At 33.3% G+C, this 20,773-nt stretch overlaps 4 protein-coding genes across 4 annotated transcripts; 1 reads left to right on the top strand and 3 right to left on the bottom strand.

Moving 5' to 3' along the window:
• Positions 1-115: 115 nt before the first annotated feature.
• Positions 116-1,240, bottom strand: CGGC5_v011804 (uncharacterized protein; the record flags this gene model as incomplete). Its single annotated transcript, XM_066152597.1, has 4 exons — positions 116-313; positions 377-444; positions 582-624; positions 1,217-1,240. 4 exons carry the CDS (start codon positions 1,238-1,240, stop codon positions 116-118), a joined length of 333 nt encoding a protein of 110 aa, XP_066007999.1.
• A 1,409-nt stretch (positions 1,241-2,649) lies between these two features.
• CGGC5_v011803 (uncharacterized protein) lies at positions 2,650-3,165 on the bottom strand (the record flags this gene model as incomplete). The annotated part of the gene is made up of 1 exon (XM_032030570.1): positions 2,650-3,165. One exon carries the CDS (start codon positions 3,163-3,165, stop codon positions 2,650-2,652), a length of 516 nt encoding a protein of 171 aa, XP_031889839.1.
• A 597-nt stretch (positions 3,166-3,762) lies between these two features.
• CGGC5_v011802 (uncharacterized protein) lies at positions 3,763-4,950 on the top strand (the record flags this gene model as incomplete). The annotated part of the gene is made up of 7 exons (XM_066152596.1): positions 3,763-3,970; positions 4,030-4,127; positions 4,186-4,298; positions 4,356-4,512; positions 4,561-4,569; positions 4,640-4,686; positions 4,893-4,950. The coding sequence occupies 7 exons, from the start codon at positions 3,763-3,765 to the stop codon at positions 4,948-4,950; spliced, it is 690 nt and encodes a 229-aa protein (XP_066008001.1).
• Positions 4,951-5,115: 165 nt separating this feature from the next.
• On the bottom strand, positions 5,116-7,013 carry CGGC5_v011801 (Non-reducing end alpha-L-arabinofuranosidase BoGH43B; the record flags this gene model as incomplete). The annotated part of the gene is made up of 5 exons (XM_032030567.1): positions 5,116-5,406; positions 5,457-5,770; positions 5,821-6,463; positions 6,514-6,618; positions 6,672-7,013. 5 exons carry the CDS (start codon positions 7,011-7,013, stop codon positions 5,116-5,118), a joined length of 1,695 nt encoding a protein of 564 aa, XP_031889775.1.
• Between the last annotated feature and the right edge of the window lie 13,760 nt (positions 7,014-20,773).

Here is a 20,773-nt window from a genome sequence, read left to right as displayed (position 1 = left end):
GTATCGTCCTTTCCCTCACCGGTGTCTCTACCGTTCCTTTCCCCACATGCATATAAACAGACAGTCTTTGGGTTGACTTCTGCGTGGCCACCCTTTCACCAACATGTTTAGATTCCTACTTGGTGTTGTTAAAGCGCTCGATTCCATTCTTGATGCGCTTGTCAATGCCCTTGGCCATCTTCTCGAGAGGTAGCCTGTCATCGATGCGCTTGACGATGCGGGAGACAGGGGGTTCAACGCGCTTGATGCCTCTCTCAGCAGCCGGGGTGAAGTACGAGATGTTTCGCTCCCAGCGAGGAGCCCACTTTGTCGTCTGCATGGCGAGACGCTGCTCAGCGCCGGGCAGCATGAGGTAGATGGGGAGAAAGGCACCGACAGTGGCGACACCGTAGCAGAGAGTCTCGGTGGACTTTGCGGTAGGAATACGCGGAGCCATTGTGAAATCTGCAGGAAATGAAGTCGAATTAAAAACCAAGCCAAAAGGACAGGCGGGCGTTGGTACAGTGTATAGCGGGTAGTGGGTGACAAATTCGACGATGTAGAGTCGACGGATGCACCAAGGAAAGCCACGCTGTTCGTACCTTTCGATGTGTTTCGCGTAAAAAGGATAATAATAATAGGCTCCTAAGTACTACGGCTGGTCGAAAGAGGTTGAGGTGTTGTAAGCGTTGCAGTTGGCTCAGCGTTGGTTGATGCGTTTCTCGAAGTAAATGGATGCAGCGGTTGAGTGAGTCTGAAAGATGGAAGAGATGATTAGATGGATGAAGACATGTCGCACAGCGGGAGTCCATGGGGAAAAGCTACGAGGCAGATGGCGTCCTCTTTAAGGAATCTCGGATTCAGGGGCAGCGCCTCGACATCTACCCGTCTTGAGCGTGCGGGGTAAGCCAGATCATCACGCGGACTGCCAGCCATACGTCGCAGGCCAACGAGGAGGCGAGGGGAAGAGGGGCAAGGAGAGTATGGTGAGTCCAAACGAGGGAAACCAAGCAAAGCGAGGAGACGCACGCACACCCAGTCGAAAAGCAAACCAGGGGCGATGCCTTTGTCTGCGCTTGTGTAGGTAGGGGCAGGTCAGTCGCCTGGTGCAACGCTACAGACATGAGTGTGGGCAGATCAGTGACGCAAGCATGGCCTGGTCGATAGCGATTCGGATACCGTTGACCGGCGTGTACCTCCTGGCGGTGGTTCAGCGAACATACCACCTCTGCAGCACCATAATGTTGTCCAAACTGGCCATTGCCGTGGGTTCTCGTTCGAGCTCGAGTCGACCCGTCTCCCTACCTACCTAGATAAGGTAATTAGATAGACGGGTCGAGTGCTAGAATGGAAACAAACACAACCTTCCGAGGGGACCCTGATGTGTCTCCCCAAAATGCAAAGCGCCCGCAATGGAGGCAGCAGGAGGCCACCCCACACGAACCATCCAGGCCAGGAAGGTCCGAGGCGACGTGCTGAAAACAGTCTTCCAGTTGCATGAATGACATGCCGCTTTCCTCTGGACTCTGAAGGTGTCGGTGTGCTGAGGTGAGCCGGTTGCAGCCAATAAAAACAAAGACGGGCAGGGAGAAGGCACGCCGGCGCAAACACACGACCACTGTGGGGCGATGAGCAACAGGGGACCCGCCTGAAACCCACTTCCCCAGACGCTGTAATTCCGGGGAAAACAGCGCTAAACCTCGAAGGCGCACAGGATCCCCAGCGCGCCCCCCAGTGGTCCCGATACCCGCGCCCACACCACAGCTGGGTGCAGCGGCACAGCGGGAGACACTGGGCACCGCACCTCCCGCCCCCCTCAGGGTCCACCCGCCTGGTAGTGTCGCTGATGCTGACGACGTGGACTCACAATCAATCGGAAAGCAAGACGCAGTCCCAGCTTGTGCACTTTGATGCTGAGTATATGCCTCCAATTCCTGAGGGCACATTCGCGCAATGAGGGAGGGTCTGCGGCGGTGACTTTTGACGGCGACCGCAAAGATCAGTGCATTAAACGACTCCTACCCTACCTGACCTGCCACATTTGTCTTCTAGTTACCCGACCAAAGTACACATATGGGTTGGACGCAGCATGCAGTGGCAGTGGTACTTTAACCGATGGAAGTATTAGAGAGTGGGCCCGGGTATGTGCCGGTACCTCCGGGAAGGTAGATAGCTTGCGTTGGATCGTCGCCCAGCCCGCGCCGAATGGGGTCAGGTGGCAGAAACCCCGCCCTATGGCGTGCCAGGCATCAGGTCTGGCTCATCTCACGATGTTGAGTCAACACACACCAAGTGCCAGACACCTTGTTCTCTTGCATGTGAAGTGGAGTCGTAGACTTTCAGAGCCTCAACCAAGATAGTAGTCCCAGCATCACTTTCACCATGCATGAGCCGAAAGAAGTCTTGCGAAGCAATCGTGAACTCCGGCCATTCGGATACTTTGAACACCGCTGCTATCCCTCACAATTGCACAATCTATTGAGTGCCCTCGGCCCACCATTCGTTTTCCCTCCGACAGCCAATCTCAGGCCCAGCCTCAGAGCCGTCCTGTGGTATCCAACCCATTTCGAATCAGGAGAGAAGATAAGGCTCGAGATATATGCACATACTCTTCCGACCGGGTATCCAATAGCACTGCGCATCCAATCCTCGCCAGTCAATACTCGCCGTCTATATCACCGATGGCACACATATTGAGCTCCCAATCTGCAGCTTGTCGCAGTTGAGCTTGTTATTGGCCTTGACCAGATCCTCCACTCTCATCTTGTGTTTCTCTGCAATAGCCCAGCACGTATCACCTTTATGGATCTTGTACGGTACCGCCTGTCCACCACACTGAGGCAAATGCTCCGAAGGCGTCCGGTAAAGCCACCAGGTAAGCAACATGAGGAATAGCCCGATGATAAGGAAGAAGTTGAGCAACGGTTGCCAGCCCTGTCGCCAATTCCTTCTCTCCTCCTCCCACATGTGATGTCTGAGGGCAGCGTCGATGGGCTCGTGGCGCGAGGGTCGTCCACCATTCGAAACCTGCGTCAACTGGCCGTATTCGTTGCCTGGGGCACCCTCCCAGTAGCTGCCGTCTGCATCACGGTATGTGTATATCTGCGTGTCCGCATCGTAGCCCACTCGCTGCATGCCGTCGGGCAGCCGTTCTTCGTCCGTGTCGTAGCGGGAGAAACGAGACATGATCGGAAAGTTCGGAGGCGATGGGTTCGAAGGTAGGTAAAGGCAGAGTAAACGGATTTTTGCAATGGTCTTTCTCAAATTCGACCAGCTTCAAGTCCTTCTTGCAGCGGGCGTTGTTTTGATGAACACGCAAGCAACAGTAATGACTGCCGTGGCTTATCCAGGGGGCTGAGTTACTGGGGCTGAGCACCAGTCACACCATGCAGACGTCATTTGGGTAGGTGTCTGCTTATGTCATACCGAGGATATCCGATAAGCCGGTGCGATCCCCGCCTCACCGGAAAGGCTCTTCCGACTAGTGCAGCCAAGGCAGTTCCTCCGTGTCAAGCCCTTGGCGAAGCATCTCGCCATTATTCCATTCAAAGTCGCACATCAAATTTCAGCTCCGGTAGCCTAGACTTGTGATGGCACCTGCCCGCAGGTGCCGTAGTGGTCTATGCAGCCTTGCCGCCCAGCCCTTCTCCAGCTAGTTTCTCCCGACATCACCACTTTCGCCCAGCCACGTGCCTCGTCCGTAATTCATGGCTTCCTCGAATGAGCCATCCATTTCCTTACGTCTCTTTGAGACAGGTCTTCAGAAGGTCCCTCTCGATAATCATGTCTTTCCACGAGACCAACTCGTCTACGTCCCAGTTCACCCACACGAATCGCCCGTTCAGAAACGCAGCCTTCTCTGAGGCTGCCCATACCACGAAGTCCGCTGCAAGCTTCACATCAGTTTGGGATCTGTTCAGCTTGGACTTGGTTAGCATGGCCGACTGCACCGCCCCGGGATGGAGTGAGATGACGCGCGCCTCTGACGCTGGTATTTCGATGGCGATGACTTCCGCCATCCGCAGAATCGCCGCTTTGCTCGATGAGTAGCCACTCAGGCCAGGCATGCTTGTATCGTGCGCCGCTCTGGTATTGATGTTGATTATGACACCCGGAGTGCTGGCCCTGTGTCCTCTGCGGTGTCGGAGGTAAGCCTGTGTGACAACAGCTGTACCGAAGACGTTGGTCTCAAACGCCTGCCGCCAGTCTTTCAAATCCGCGTCGACAAAAATATCTGGCTCCGGGAGGTATCCGGCATTGTTGACCAGTATGTCTGGAGACCGTTCCATTTTGGAAAAGGCGGCTGCGACGTCGTCCTGGTTTGACACACTCCCCACATGGATTGATACCCTCAGATTGACAAACTCCGCCGCAAGGTTCTCAGCGGTGTCCCTTAGTGTAGACTCATTTCGACCCATGAGAATGAGCTCGGCCACGTTGGCTTCGGCGAATGAACAGGCCATGGTTGTTCCAATTCCTGAGCCACCTCCGGTCAACAGGACCGTCTTGCCCGAAAACTCCTCCCGGACTAGAGTTGGTGACACTCCTGGATAGGTCTCGTAATGTTCTGACTTGATGAAGGACGCCATGGTGAGATCGGAGTGTTCTTTGGGTAGGTGTCTGGTCGTTCCACGTCGAGGGCCCGCGTGAGGGTGTATAGCAGACCGTCGCTGGTTGGGTCTATGGCGGAGACATGGACAGCCTAATGTGGGTATCCTTTTGTCTCCTTCAGAGCAGCTTCTGGGAAATATGCCTGGCTGGCAAAACGGATGATGTGGCTGCTACAGCTCGACGGTCAATGCGGCCCTATTCCCACAGGTAACCAAAGGCCTGAATGGTAGAGGTCTGAGCATGTTAGAGTTCAGGACTTCCGTGAGAATGATGCCACAGATGTTCTGACTAATGAGCCTCAGTCCGGACGGCAACGGTTGCGATGTCGAGGCCTCGGTCGTAGTATTGATCATTAGTTGAAAAAATCAACTGCTCTTCTACCTTATAGGTTGTATTGTATTGAATTCGCGTGGTAAGGGACATGAGAGTAGACTATTGCTCAATTTTTCACTCCATATGGAGTACCCATACTAGGTTTGAGCCAGTTCCTGTGGGCTCAGGCCATCCATCCTTGCGACATTTCATTCATCGTTCTTCCGTTTCCAGGATCTCAATGTTCGTGAAGTCGGAAGGATCAAGAACGGGTTCGCTCTGACCACACGAATATACCCCGAACATAACTCCGCAGAATGCTCCACCCACAGGAGGATATATGGTCAAATCTTCGGATTTGAACGATACGTTTGCCGTAATTCCGCCGATGTCAAGACTCATCTCGTATTTGGTCGGCTGCGCGGCGATGGCCAGCTGCACATGGTGATCCAAGTCCAGTCCCGGGCATGCTGAGGTCTTGGATCGAAGAACCGGGTAACCAATCTGTTGTCATTAGCAACAGCCACGAGTGTCGATGCTCCCGGCCTCTGTACCTTGAGTTCGCTGACCTTGCCTGTAGGCTCTCTTGTCACAATTGTCGGAACAGCCAGGCTTCCGTCATCTTCCCGCACCGCCGCAATTCCGATGGTAGCGTATGAATACTGGCTCCACCAGACGGTGATGCCAGACTCATATCCTGCTCTGCTGGGTTTGAAAATCATCTCCGCCCTGAACGACTCGTTGTATGACGTCTGTTTCCTGAGCAACATCGCAGGAGACTCTGGGCTGTTGAGGTCGAAACAGTTTCCGAATAACCTGAGATACCCCGGACGCTCAGTGAGGCTGTAGCAAGGCTTTATAGGTGTGTCTAAATATGTCAACTGCGGCACTCCAGTGCGATTGATGCACACCACATACTCTTATGGTACCAACCAAGCTCGAGGCTAGACTTTGATAGGTCCGCCCTCCATCTCACCCCGACTGCGTTTGCCACTGGTGCTTTCTGGACGTGCTCCCTGCCGACAGTTCGGAGAGTGATATTGCGACCCTGGTTGAATATGGGCCAGTCGTCTACCCAATCGACCCGAACGAGGAATGTCTCACGGCCCATCTGGGGCTCGATATACTTGCCCTCGGACTTCACGGGCCGAACACCTAGCATCACCGCCCACCATCTGCCATCACCGTCCTCAAATATGTCGCAGTGACCGGTTCTCTGTACCTCTTCTTCGGGGCCGTTGTACCACAAAGCCTGTCCTTGCCCCTCCCATGGACCGTATGGGCCGATGTCACTCCTGAAAACCCATTCCTGGTGGCCCGCTTCGGTGCCGCCCTCGGCAGTGAACAGGTAGTAGTACCTCCCCTTGCGAACGATGTGGGAACCTTCAGCTATTCCGTGCGGAGACTCACGGATGACTTGAGGGGGTGTGAGTGTCCTCCCCGTAGTGATGTCGATCTCCGAGATGTGGATTGCGAAGTCTTTCATTTTCAGTCCTGGCGTTCGCTTGCTCATACGCACTGTGGTAGAGAGATAAACCTTGTCGTCGTCATCCCAGAACAGCTGGGCTCCTGGTCAGAGACAACGTACCAATGTCGGGGACTGGGACTCACATCCTGATCGAATCCAGGGTTGTCAAAGTAAACAGGGTTTGACCAGGCGTTGTCATCCCAGATGTTATCCGTCCAAACATAGAAGCCCCTTGGGAAGATGCGTTCCTACGAGTGAATGGATCAGATGAGCCGCCGCCAGTGATAACAGAGGATCTCACGTCGCTTGTCGGTCGATATCTCTGAAAAAGACCATTGGCCAAGTACCAGCGCTTTTCCTTCGGCCGATAGCGCAGAGTGCTTGCCCAGCTACCTGCACCAGGCTCAACTGTTCGCATCTCAATTTGACTTCGGCGTGTAAGTGCATGACCAATATGTTTCCAATTGATCAGATCTGTGGACGAGTAGATGGCGCATCCAGGGAAGTACTCGAAAGTTGAGGTGGACAGGAAGAACGTCGTTGGAGTGGAGTTTGTGGCTGGAACGACGCATACAGTCGGGTCTGGATTGAAGCCCGGAATCACAGGGTTGGAGAAGACAGCTCCATCTCTAACGGATGCCATGGTGATGCACCTCTCAGTGGGAGTCGAGCTGCTCCAGTGGATGTTCGATTCAGCACCAGACAGACCTTAGGTCGCTTTCAAAAGCTTCCTACAAACAGAGAAAATCCGGCTTGTAGTGCTTTTAAGCTGGGAGTTGGTCTACAGATGCTTAGTGACCGTGAGCCGGTGCTCGTCAGTCGGGATCATTTTCTCCAGCAATCACAGGCCGTTCCCAGCTAGCTAGGCGATCTCCACTACTTCCTAGTTATTAAGCAGCTAAACTAGAAGAAAGCCTAAGAACCTATACTAAAGCTAGTAAAGATAGTATACTTATATGCTTAAAGTTTAAATGTCCTACCTTTATTTATATAATATTAAAAGCTAATAGTTAAAAAGTATTAAAGAGTTTGAAAGAATATATATATTACTTGAAATAAAGTTATCCTCTTTAATATCTTTTAAAGTAAGATTTACTAGTTATATTAAATAAGGATTACTAAGTAGGGTTATTAGTAAGCGCTTAGTAAAACCTTAGTTAATTAATATTTTAACTTTAATAGTAAAATCTCTACTTCTCAAAAACTTAAAAGAAATAAACTATAGTTAATATACTAAATTAACTTTTATTAGAACTTTTAACCTTTCTTAGTTAAAGTTCTCAGTTTATTATCTTATAATTTTAAAACTTTTATTTTGTTTTAAGATATTAATCTAAATTAGAACCTTTCATAAAAGGGGTAATACTTTACTAAATAGTTAGTAAATAGATTTTAATATAAATAAACTATTAAAATTTATATTTTATATAAAGCTATTCTCTTTAAATTTTATTAAAATATTTATAACTTTACAATAAGATTAAGTTAGCTAGAAATAATATTAATTAAATAGAAAAATATAATTAATAACTTTATTAATAAAGTAATTAAATATATAAACTTAAGCCTCTAGCTATTTATTATAATTCTTACTTACCTAGAGCAATAGAACCCTAAGGTCTCTTTTAGAAGTATTTTTAAAAGTTATATTTAACGCTATTATAATAAAGTATTCTTAATTAAAGTTAAAATACTTATTGAAGCTAAAAGCTTTATTTAATATATAAATATTATATTATATAATAATATCTTTAGCTATCTCTTTTAAAAAAGGTATATTAAGTATAAAGTTAGTATTCTTATATTCCTTATATAGTACAAATATTATAAAGATACTTTAGGATTTATTATAGATTAACCAAAAAGAGGAAGAGGGAAAGGTGTAAAGCTTTATATATAAGAGAGTTTTTATACTTCTAACTATAAGAACTTCTTTTAATAACCTCTTTAGTTAAAGAGTTATCTTTTATATAATAGTAATATTTAGAAGGTTTACTTATTAATAGGAATATATAAAGTTTCTATACTATTTTCTTTAATTAGTAGAAAGTATAAGTTAAAATGCTTATATAGTATTTCTAGATTTATACCTATATATAAGGTAAATTTTGCTATAGTTTTTTTATAAGGAGGCTATATTATAACTATAAACTTAAACATATAAACTTATAAAATTAGTTTTATAATCATTTTATTTTAAATAACTAAAAATATTATAAGCTTTTCTTTCTACTTAAGTTAGGTAGATATATAAATAACTATATACTTATAAAGACTTTTAATATATTGAATATAAAAGTTTAATCTTTATAAGTATAAAAAATATCCTTCTTAAATTATAAAATATAAAACTTAAATATTAATTATATTTATATTCTTCTTACTATTATTTACTTTATTTATATATAGTGTTAGTAATTCTTATTATAACGTTTTATTATTAAGAAAACTATAATAATTAGTAACATAACTTAATTCTTTTTCTTTTATATATATTTTTTTCTTTATAACTTTATTATTATTATTAATAATAGTTAAAAGTAGAAAATATAAAAAATAAAGAATAATTTTTAAATTTATATTTAAATTTAAAATATTATTATAAGCTATGCCTACTTATTATGATACTATAAACCTATAGGAATTCTACCCTCAGTAACTACATTTACTTGATAAGCGCTTTATATCTATTTTTCCTCTATATAGGAAGTATTTTAGAAACCTCTCTTTTTTAGCTTAAATTACTATTAATAAAGTACTTTTAAATTAAATAAATAAAAAACTAGCTTTTTATATATTTAAGCTCTTTTAAATACTTACTTTATTAGTTATATAATATAATAAATAATAAGTAGAAAATAAAGCTAATTAAGCTAGAAATAACTAGCTTAAAACTAATATTAATAAATAATAACGTATTTAAAGTAATCTGTATAGCTATTAATAAACTTAATAACTAACTTAATAACTTAGTAATTCTATAGTAAGTTAATAATAAGTTAGCTATAGATCTAATATAAATAATAATAGCTGATAATACTTTTATATTAATAATACTAAACTTTATAGTAACTTTATTAGTATTACTATTAATATTATTACTCTTTAAACTAAATACTACTTAAGAAATAGGTAGTATTTAATATTTAGAACCTCTCTTTAACCGCCTTAGGTTTAGAAGAAATTATAATAAGTATACTATATAAATATAATAAATATATAATAAGATTAAAATAGATTAAGCCTTTTATTTGAATAACTAACAAGTATAATATCTGATTAGTTTCTATTTAAAACCTAATATAACTAAAATAAATTACTTAAAGCTTATATTAAAAGAAATATTAACTTGAAAAAACTTAGAAAAATAATAATATCTTATTACTTTCTACTTATAAAAACTAATTTTAGTTTAATATAACCACTTAATAATCTATAGTAAAGAACTATTAATAGTAATTACTTAATTAAGTATATAAAATATAAAGTTAAAAAACTACTTTAAATTTAAGGTTTTAACTAATTATAAAAACTTTAATTACTTCATATAAAATAATATTTAATAGAATACTAAAATTACTAAATAGAATAGCTATTAAGATACAACTTCTTCTTAGAATACTAATTAAGCTACTTTATAGCTATACTTAATATACTCTTATGTTATAAATAAAATACTTTAAAAAGTTAAAAAGATAAATAAGAAAAAAAGAAAATGTAAATAATGTTTAACTTTACTTCAAGGAAAACATATAAGTTAATATTTGTAGAAGTTTCTATTATCATAATATTTAAAGATTTAACTTTTTAATATACTTAGAATAAAATATAAATAAGTAATAATTAGTATTAAAAAGCGTACTTTATAATAAAAAGAGAAGATTAAAGTTTTCCTTTTTAGTTAAGCTTAAAACTATAAATTACTAAATATAATATTAATACTTTTAAATAGTTAATATTTAGAAACTAAATCTAAATATCAAGATTAATAAATAAAAATTACTTTTAGAATAATTTTTGAATATAATTGATTTAGAAGTATTATAACTAACTTAATAATAACTAATTATTTTAGTTAAAATAATATACTAGCTATTTTAGTTTAATAATACTTCTAACTAATATAATCTTTAGCTATCTATTAATTTATAAAAAACTATAATAACTATAGTTATAGAATAATACAGTAATAAATAAAATATAAAGTATTTTAATTATTACTAATAATAGAGTAGCTATATTATAACTTTATTATAAACTTTATAACTAATCTCTTATATATAATAAAAATAAAATCTTAATACTTCTAGGTAGTAGTTAATAAACTCTTAAAAATAATAACTTTGAAAGGGATAATATGAATAAATATAGAGGAATATGTAGAACACTTTATAAACTATTATTATTAGTTTTATAGAGTACTAAAGTTCATTGTTAGTAATAAAAATAGTAACTAAATAAGCTAATTCTAATAATAGTTTTACATACTTACTCAAATTAAATAATATTTAAATACTGCTTTTTATTTATAGATAGATAAAATAAGTAAACGTTTTAATTAAGAAACTTAAGTAGTTTTATAAGTAATGATTAACATTACTCAAAATAACTAAGAAGTTTATTTGCTTTCTATTTAACTAGTAATTAATAGCTGTAATATAGCTATAATTAGAGTAAATCTATTCTTCTTTATTTATAAGTATTGTATTAACTTAATATTAGTAGCTTAGTTTATATTAAAACTAATAAACTTACATAAGTTATTTATTAATAAGTTTATTAATAAACTAAAGTTAACTATAAATTTAGTATAAGCTATTATTATAGGAGCTTAATAAATAATAAAGTAATTAATAAATACTAAAAAGATACTAATAGAGTATTATAAAATAAGTAATAAAGTTTAGTTATTATTCATAGCCTTCTATATAAAATAACTTTATAAGAAGTTAGATTAGTTATACTTAAAATATAAAGTAACTAAAGTAATCTTACTAACTATAATTAACTTAAATATTTTAAGTAAAATTTATAACTATTTTTATACTATGCTATAAATAACTTACTCTTAAGTTAAAAAATTAATAACTCTTAACTATTATTTATTTTTAAATATAGAGAGAATAAATAAAAATTTAAGTTTATCTTGATAATATAATAGAAATATATAAATAAAAGTAAGTATTATAAATTATTAATTAAATAGATAAAGTATAGCTAGTTTATTTAAGAATTTCTATAATCTTTATAAAATGACTAAGTAATTAATGAATTTAAAGAAAGTTTAATCCTATAAATAAGAATAATAGTAACTTTTAGTGTATAGTATTATAAATAAATAATAGTTAACAAATAAGAGTAGAATAAAGGAATAATAATAAAGTAAGTTATAATTAAAGAGATAGAGAGAAGTAAAAAAACCTTTTTATAGTATAAAGTTATAAAAGAGTATAATAAAGCTAAAATAAGCTTAAGATAAATAAATAAGAAGTAAAATAAAAACTTTAGAAATGAACTTCTTATTACTTTTACTTAACATAAATAGTATTAATAATATCAATAAATTAGAAAATAATTAGAATTTATAAATAAGAGTAGAATAAAAGTATAATAAACTTTATAAAAAACTTTAGCTATATCTGAATAAGTTTAAGTAAGATAGTATAACTAAGTTTTATTAAGTTTAATTAAAAATAATATTTAAGTAGAAGTAGTAATAAAAGTATTAAGGATAAGAGTAGTTAAAAAACTAATAGAAAGTATAAGAGATGTATTAATACTAATAGTAGTTTTAATAATAACCTTAGTAATATATTTCTTTTTAACTTTAGTATAAATCTTATAGCTCTAAATAGAAATAATATAAAAGAGCTTTATATAAACTTTAATTTATATAGAAAGCTAACAGAAAATTAATATTTATACTAAAGTAGTAGAATAATAAAAACTTATTAAAGTTTACTTATTAATATCATAATAAGTAAGATAGTTATAACTAAGAGAAATAAACTTTTTATAGTAGTAAATTATACTTTTATTATCTTAATAAATTATTAGTTTTATAAGATTAAAATAATAAGAGAATAGTACTTATATTAATATAAGTAGACTTAATAAACTTATTAGAATAATAATAAGAATAAATAATATTACTTAAAAAATATTTAGTTTCTATAATAACTAGAAAGTAATAAGTTAATATACTTTATTTAAAGATATTATAGTAAGCTATAATATTATTAACCTCTTAGCTTTACTTATAGTAGATATATATTTCAAGTAAAAGATTTTATAAATAAATCTTTAAGTTTTATCTAAAAGGATACTACTAAGTATAAGTTAGTATTTATAGAAGTTTTAATAGAATATTAAAAAAGTAATAAGTAAATAACTAAAAAGTATATAAAAATAAGCTTTTATATCATAAAGTAAGTAGAAAAAGATCAAATAAATTTATAGAGGGGGTTATTTTTAAAGTTAGAATCTTTAAAGATAGCCTCTTTAGCGTTAGAGAAGCTAATAAACTTAATATAGTTAGAAAGTAAGTTTTTATAATTAGCTAAGAGAAGAGACTTTATATCCTTATTAAAGGTAGAAAGAGTAAGCTATATAAAGTTAATTATAATAAAATAATAAGAAAAAAGTAAGTAATAATATATAAAAAGCGTTATTTATAAAGGCTAAATAAGTAATAACTAGATTCATATAAGTTAGTAATTAATAGAGATTTAAATTTAACTAACTTATAAAATAAATAGACTAAAAATATACTAAAAATATAGCTATAATAGTAATAAGTTAGTTAAATAATAATATAAAAGATTAATAACTTACTACTATAAAGGTTAATAAGAAAAAGAAAAAGTAAAAGTAAACTAAATATAAAAAAGCATATTATTATATTATTTACTTATAAGGTATAACATAGTTAGTAGTTTAAATTACTAAAGTTTTAAGTTTATTTTTAGCTTATATTAACTACTTTCAGTTTATACCAAACCTATATTTATATAAAAGCTAAAGGGGGGGAGTATATATTATAAATTATACTTACTTATTATATCTAAATAATTCTATAGACTTATAGGAATCCTACCCTTATTAACTATATTTACTTAGTAGGCGCTTTATACTTATTTTTCCTCTATATAAGAAGTATCCTAGGAACCTCCCTCCTTTAGCTTAAATTACTATAATTAAAGCACTTATAAGTTAAATAAATAAAAGGCTAGCCCCTTATAAATATAATTTAAAGATTTTACTCTTTCATTAAGCTTTTTAATATAACTTATAGACAAAAGTAATAAAAAGAAAAAGAAATTTATAGAGAACAATACTTAATAATTAATTTTTATAGCTAACTACTTAAGTTCTCTAATTTTATTACGTTTTAGTAATATTTCCCTTATGAATAATAAAAATCCCCTTTCAAAAAGCTAACTATTTAGAAGAGCTATAATATTAAACTTGAAATATTAATTAATAGCTAAGATATTATAACGTATATGCATAGCGAGTCGCCCATCATAGCGAGCCGCCCACTTTTCCTTAATTCTACACTCTTCACCTTCACAACAACCTTCCTCTACGTACGACCATGAGTTCTTCTTCAAATGAAAGTCGCATTATCCTTGCAATTGAAGCTATTAAAAAGGACCCAAAACTATCCGTTCGAAAAGCAGCTTCTATCTATAAGGTCCCGAGAACTACACTTCGCGACCGACGCGCTGGACTTCTACCACGACGCGAAACTCGTACGAATTCAATGAAGATGACTCAGGTGGAAGAAACTGTGATTCTTGAACGAGTTATTGACCTGATCGATCGAGGATTTCCACCGCGACTTGACGACGTACGAGATATGGCCGATTGTCTCCTTGACGAACGTGACGCGACGCGTGTCGGACCGCGATGGGCAGAGAACTTCGTACGACGCCAACCACAACTAAAGACGCGTTTTCGACGTAGAATCGACTATCAGAGGGCATTGGCTGAAGATCCTGCAATTGTGCAGGCCTGGTTTGCCCTCGTACGAAACACAATCGCGAAGTACGGAATACACGATGACGATGTCTACAATTTTGATGAGACGGGCTTCTTGGTGGGAATGCTGTCGCACGCAAAGGTTATTACAACCTCTGACCGCCGTGGAAGGCCTCGTACGAAGCAGCCTGGCAATCGCGAATGGGTTTCTGTCATTCAGGGCGTATGTGCAGATGGCTGGGCGCTGCCTCCATACGTCATTGTTAAGGGCAAATATCACCTACTCTCATGGTATACCAATGGCCAATTCCCACCCGAATGGCGCGTCCACCCTAGCGAAAATGGATGGACTACAAATGAGATTGGCCTAGATTGGCTAAAACATTTTGAAAAGTGCACAAAGTCTCGCACGAAGGGTGTTAAACGGCTCCTAATCCTTGATGGCCACAACAGCCACAAATCCACCAAGTTTGACGATTACTGCAAGGAACACGGCATTATTGCTCTTTGCATGCCTCCGCATTCATCGCACGAGCTTCAGCCTCTTGATGTTGGCTGTTTTAGTCCGCTGAAGGCTTCATATGGCAAGGAAATCGAGAAGATGATGCGGATGCAGATTACGCACATTACTAAGGATGATTTCTTTCCTGCCTTCAAGGCAGCCTTTTTTACTTCAATAAGCAAAGAAAACGTACAAGCTGGTTTTAGACAGGCTGGCCTTGTACCATTCGACCCAGAAGCAGTTCTTTCCCGCCTGGATTTCAAGCCAAAGACGCCAACACCATCCAACTCATGCCCAAGCAGCCAGGGCTCCTGGGACCCAAAGACACCAACCACAGCACATGACGCCGTACGAAGCTCTGCTTCACTTAAGAAAAGAATCACTAGTCATCAAGATAGCTCACCAACTCATTTGTACGAGGTTGTTGATTTGCAAGCTAAAGGTATTAGCAAGTTAGCACACAAACTAGCTCTTGTTGAAGCCGAGTGCCGCGGGCTTCGTACGGCAAATGAGATACTAAGTAAGCGCCGGAGAGCTAAGAAAACCCAACTACGTCTTGGAGGGTCACTTAATACAGCTGAAGCTGAGGCAATACGGGTAGAAAAGGGGGTTGTTGATGCTGGAGGCGAAAACATGCGTCAAGAGGGTGCTCGTACGGAGGGGGGTGAATCGCGCGGGCGGCGATGTGGTAACTGCGGAAAGACTGGACATAATGTACGAACATGTCAGGTAGTTTGGGAGACCTCTGAAGAAGAGGCTGATGAGTAGTTTCAATTGATTTCGTACGATGTGGCTTAATTGACTTACACAAATGGCTGGAGGGTAGTGAAAGGTGGGCGGCTCGCTATGATGGGCGACTCGCTATGCATATACGTTAGACTTTTCAACAAAAGTATTATAACTAATAGTATGTTACTAACTTTAGTAAAAGGTTTTATAACCAAATTATAATTTTATATTTTATCAATTAAGATAATAATAATATCTTTTTTATTAACTTAAATAATAAAATATAAAAAGAAGAAGTTTATTTAGATTATAAGTAATTATTTTACTACATAAATTACTTTATAGTAATTAGTAATATACTTAATATTATGCTTATTGTTAAAATATTATTAATACTAAAAAATACTTTATTTTAACTTCTTAAGAAAAAGATAATATAAAGAGTTAGAGTTTTTAGAATTTTTAATAATTTTAACTTACAAATAACAGGCTAAATAAGTAATTTTATAGGTATTAAGTATTATTATAAGAGGGAATAGCTCATATAAGTAAATAAAAGCTTAATTGGTTTATAATAAAAAAGCAAAACTAAGTAAATAAATAAGAAATTTTTATTTTTTTACTTTCTTTTCTAATTTTCTCAATAATTTTAATAATTAACTTTTTAAAAAAAGTTTTTAAGATTTTTTAATTTAATTTACAATAAGGATTTATTCATCTTCATTTTTTAAAAACTAAACAAAAATAAATATTTTTAAACTTTTTTAGTTTTAATAAGTCTTTTTTTTCTATAAATATTTCCTTAGTTATTAAAAACTAAAATAAAGTAGAATATTATAAAATAATATTATAATGAGGAAGAGGAAGAGGAAGAGGGATAGGCGTAAGGCCCTACGTATAGTAGTAGAGCTTTTTATACTTCTAGCTGTGAGAACCTCTTACAACGACCTCTTTAGTTAAGGAGTTATCTCTGTTTAATAGCGTTCACCTCGCTAGAAGGTTCAGCAAAGCTATCGCTAAGCTACAAGAGCCTTAATAATCCCTTCAGCCCCAGTATAATCAGCTCTACTACATATAACGCTGCTAGCCCCACGCTATATAGCTAGCGCTATTACTATTCTACTAGTCTATTTAGCTAAGGCGCGCGTTTAACTTTATAATATTTAGAGGGTTTACTTATTAGTAAGAATATATAGGGTTTCTATACTATTTTCTTTAATTAGTAGAAGGTATAAGTTAAAGTACTTATATAGTATTTCTAGAATTATGCCTATATATAAGGTAAATTTCGCTATAGTCTTTTTATAGGGGGGCTATATTATAACTACAAACCTAGTAAAATAATATTATTAAATTTCTTTTTAATAGTTTATTTTCTCTTAAGAGATTATATAATTTAAAATATAAAAAAGTAGAAAATATAGGTAAAATATAAGTTAGTTAAATATATATTTATATATTTACTTTTTAAATTCTTATAGTTAGTTAAAAATTAATATATAAGTATTTAAGTATTTTTAAGAGGATTATTTATTTAAAATAGAATATTTAGTATAATTAATAAGGGTTTATTTTATTTGATTATAAGATTAATGACTACTGTAAGGAAATAAACTAAACTATTATAGAACATTTTACTTATAGTTGTTTTATATTATTTTATTAGACTAAAGTGAGAAAAAGCGAACATCAAGGGATAGGATATCAAGGGATAGGATATCAGGGTCGAAGATAAAAGGACATGTAGATGCAGCTGAGATGAACAAGAAACCTTCCTTCCTCATCTGAGGATTCTCATTTGAGAAAGGAAGTACGAGTTGCAACATTGCTCCTACCAACCCTTTGCATTATACTACAATAAATTAGTTAATCCTTTTTTTTACTTTTATTTTTTTAAAATAAAAGTAATTATTTAAGTTTTTAGAATTAAAAATTAATTAAAACTATAAACGTTTAATAAACTTTAAGGGGAAAAGTATTTAATATAATAAGAAAGAATAAATAAAGCTTTATGTAAGTTTAATAAACCTGCTTTATTAGCTTATTATCTATTTGTTTAAAATTATTATAAATTATAGTATTATAAATTATTATAATAGTAGCTTAAAAATAACTAAATTTATTTTATTCTTTTTATAAATTTTTAGAAAAGTAAAATCAATTACTTTATTTTAATAAACTTCTTTTTAATTAAATTTATTAAAAGGTTTTTAATAATATATTAACTAATAAAGAAAGGTTTATTAAAACCTAAAAATTTAAGATCTAAATTATATTCATAAATAGAAATATTAAAAAATCATATTCTTAAATTATAAGTTATTACAAATATAAAAACATAAAAAACTAAAAAAGAAAAATATTATAATGATATTAACGTTTTATAAAAGAAATAAAAAACCTTTTTTAAACCTAACTAAAAATATTTTTTTTGGAAAAACAATTCTATATTATTTGTATAAAAAGGAACATATATATATCTTTTTTATTATTACTTTCTTATACTTTTTTATCTAGTAAATAAATGGTCAAAATAGAATACTCTTTTAGGAGTTTATAATTAATATTATAATCTAATTATAAGTTTTATTAAAGTTTAGTTTTAATTTATATAATAGAAGTATTATAAAGTAGAATTATAGCAAATATTACTCATAATAATTAGTCTTTTATTATAAAAAAAGAAAACGAAATTTAAAATATAAATTATCTTTAGTATTAAAATAATAGGAAAAAGAAAAGAATAATAAATATAAATATACGCTTTGAATAAAAAATAGAAATACAGATAAAAATATTAATTAGATTTCTTTTTATTTGTTGTTATTGTTTTTAAATTTATATTATAAAATTTTTTTTATTGTTCTTTTAGTTAATAAACTATCAGCTTTATTTAAGTTTTATATAATCTTTTTTATTTTATTCTTTTTTAAAAAAGTGTTTCTTTCTTTCTTTTTTTATGAATTTATTTATATCTTTTTAGAATAATATTAATAAGTTTTAAAGCTTTAAAAACTTTAGCTATAGTTTAAAGTAAATAATTTAAACTATATATAGTAAAAGATTAAGCTAATTTAGTTATTAATAATGTTTTAATAAGTTTTATTTTATTAACTTTAATAAGAGAAATTATCTTAATTTTAATTTTAAATTAAAAATTTAAAATAATTATAAAAGCTAAAGTTTTCAAAGCTAAACTTTTCAAAGCTATAGTTTCTAAAAGTAATACTTTTCATATAAATATGATATTTAAAGAGGAGTTTTTAAAAACAAATAATAATAAAAATTATTTAAATTTTAGTAAATTTTATTAAACTTTATTAAAAGGTTTTTAAAATATAAACTCCAAAACTCTAAAGATTGAAAATGTTATAACTTAAAATAAATAAAGTATTTCTTTATTAGAAATAATACTATAAACCGTTTTAAAACCTATAAAATTATAATAGAAATAATAAGAATAATTAATATTTCAAAAGTATTAAGTATTATTTTTTATATAGATTCATTATTAACCTAATAATTAAATAAAGGTTATTAAGAAAACTTACTTATAAATAAAGAGATACTTAATTTAATATTATAAAACTATAAACAAGAATTATTGAAAACTTTTAAATAACTAAATTAATTAAATTATGTTTATAATATTGATAGTTAATAATTTAAACTCAAAAGTAACTATGTAGTTTTTACAAAAGAATTAATAATATTTATATTAAAGCTTTAAAATGTAATTTTAATATTATAAGTAACTTTTAAATTGTTTAAATAACTATATCAAAGCTTAATAAATTAGCCTCTAGCTACTTATTATGATTTTTACTTAGAACTTATATCATAATAACTTCTAACTTACCCTTTTAGCTAACAGCCTACTAATTATATAATTATTACTATCTCTAGCTTTAGTTCTATTTCCCCCTATACGCGTAGTTATATACGCTATTATTAATAATTTTATTACTTTTAATGTTACTTTAATAATAATTTTATAACTTTAACCTAGTTTAATTACTATAGAAGTAAACTTTCTTTAACCTTTCAACTTTTCTTCTAACTTTTATATATAGCTTCTATTATTAAACTTAGATATCTTCTTTATAGCTTATACTTTCTATAGTTATTAGTAATATCTTTAATTAGTTAGTTAGCTTAGTTAACTTACTAGCTATATTACCTTATTAAGGATGTTATTAAAGTAGGCGTAATAGCTAGGATTAATAGTAAATATAGCTACCTCTTTTAGTGAGATTTACTAAAGTAGATAGGTATAGGTTATAGCTATAAGGTTAGCTTTTAGGACTATAAAGTAGGATATAGCTATAGTTATCTCATTTATAAAGCTTTATATATTAAAAAGTATTATCTTACTAATTATAGTAAAGCTAGCTTTATAGTTAGTATTAATTTTAGCGTCTTAAGGTATGCTTTAAGTAAAGCTTTATAGTATAAAGCTTGATAGATTAAGTAGGATAGAATATATTATGAAGTTATAGGAATCTAAGTAGTTTATATAACAAGGAATAAGCTTATAGCTTAGCGTAAACATCTTAAGTTTATAGCTAAGATAAGCTTTTATATAGCTAACCTTATAAAGCTATCTCTATATAGTAAGTTATATAAGTGAGGCTATTAACCTTGTTAGTAATAAAGCTATTATTAATATAATACTAAAAGCTATAATAAGTAGCTATAGTTAGGTTTAGCGTAAGTAGTTATTCTAAGCCTTTAGGTATATACTATAATCTTCTTATTAGATGAAATAATAGCTAAAATGCTCTTATTAGGTTTATCTACTAAAGACCTTCTTATAAAGTAGGCTATAAAACTTCCTTAATAAAACTTAATAAATTAGTTTTTAATAGAATAAGTCTATATAAAGATTAATATTTATTAGTTATTTAATAGAAGGAATTTCAATTTATTTAAAGTTAATTTAATAAATTAGCTTAGTTTTAAAATCATTCAAAAATAAACTTTTTAGATTATTACTTCTATTTATACTTTATTTTTTATATTTTCAAAAGTTTTAAAAAAGAGGTTTCTCTTTTTTCATAAACTAAAAGAGATAAAACTAAGTTTAATTAAAGTATTAAAGGTTTTTAAAACTAATTTTTAAATTAATAGTCTTTTAACTTAATTAAAATTATAAATAATTAAATAATTTCTATAAAAAAGGATTACTT

This window comes from Colletotrichum fructicola, assembly GCF_000319635.2.
Source record: "Colletotrichum fructicola Nara gc5 chromosome Unknown KSG_Nara_v1_contig07, whole genome shotgun sequence".
Lineage (NCBI taxonomy): Eukaryota > Fungi > Ascomycota > Sordariomycetes > Glomerellales > Glomerellaceae > Colletotrichum > Colletotrichum fructicola.
The sequence above is the reverse complement of the archived record's forward strand: the minus strand, read 5'-3'. Positions and strand labels throughout refer to the sequence as shown.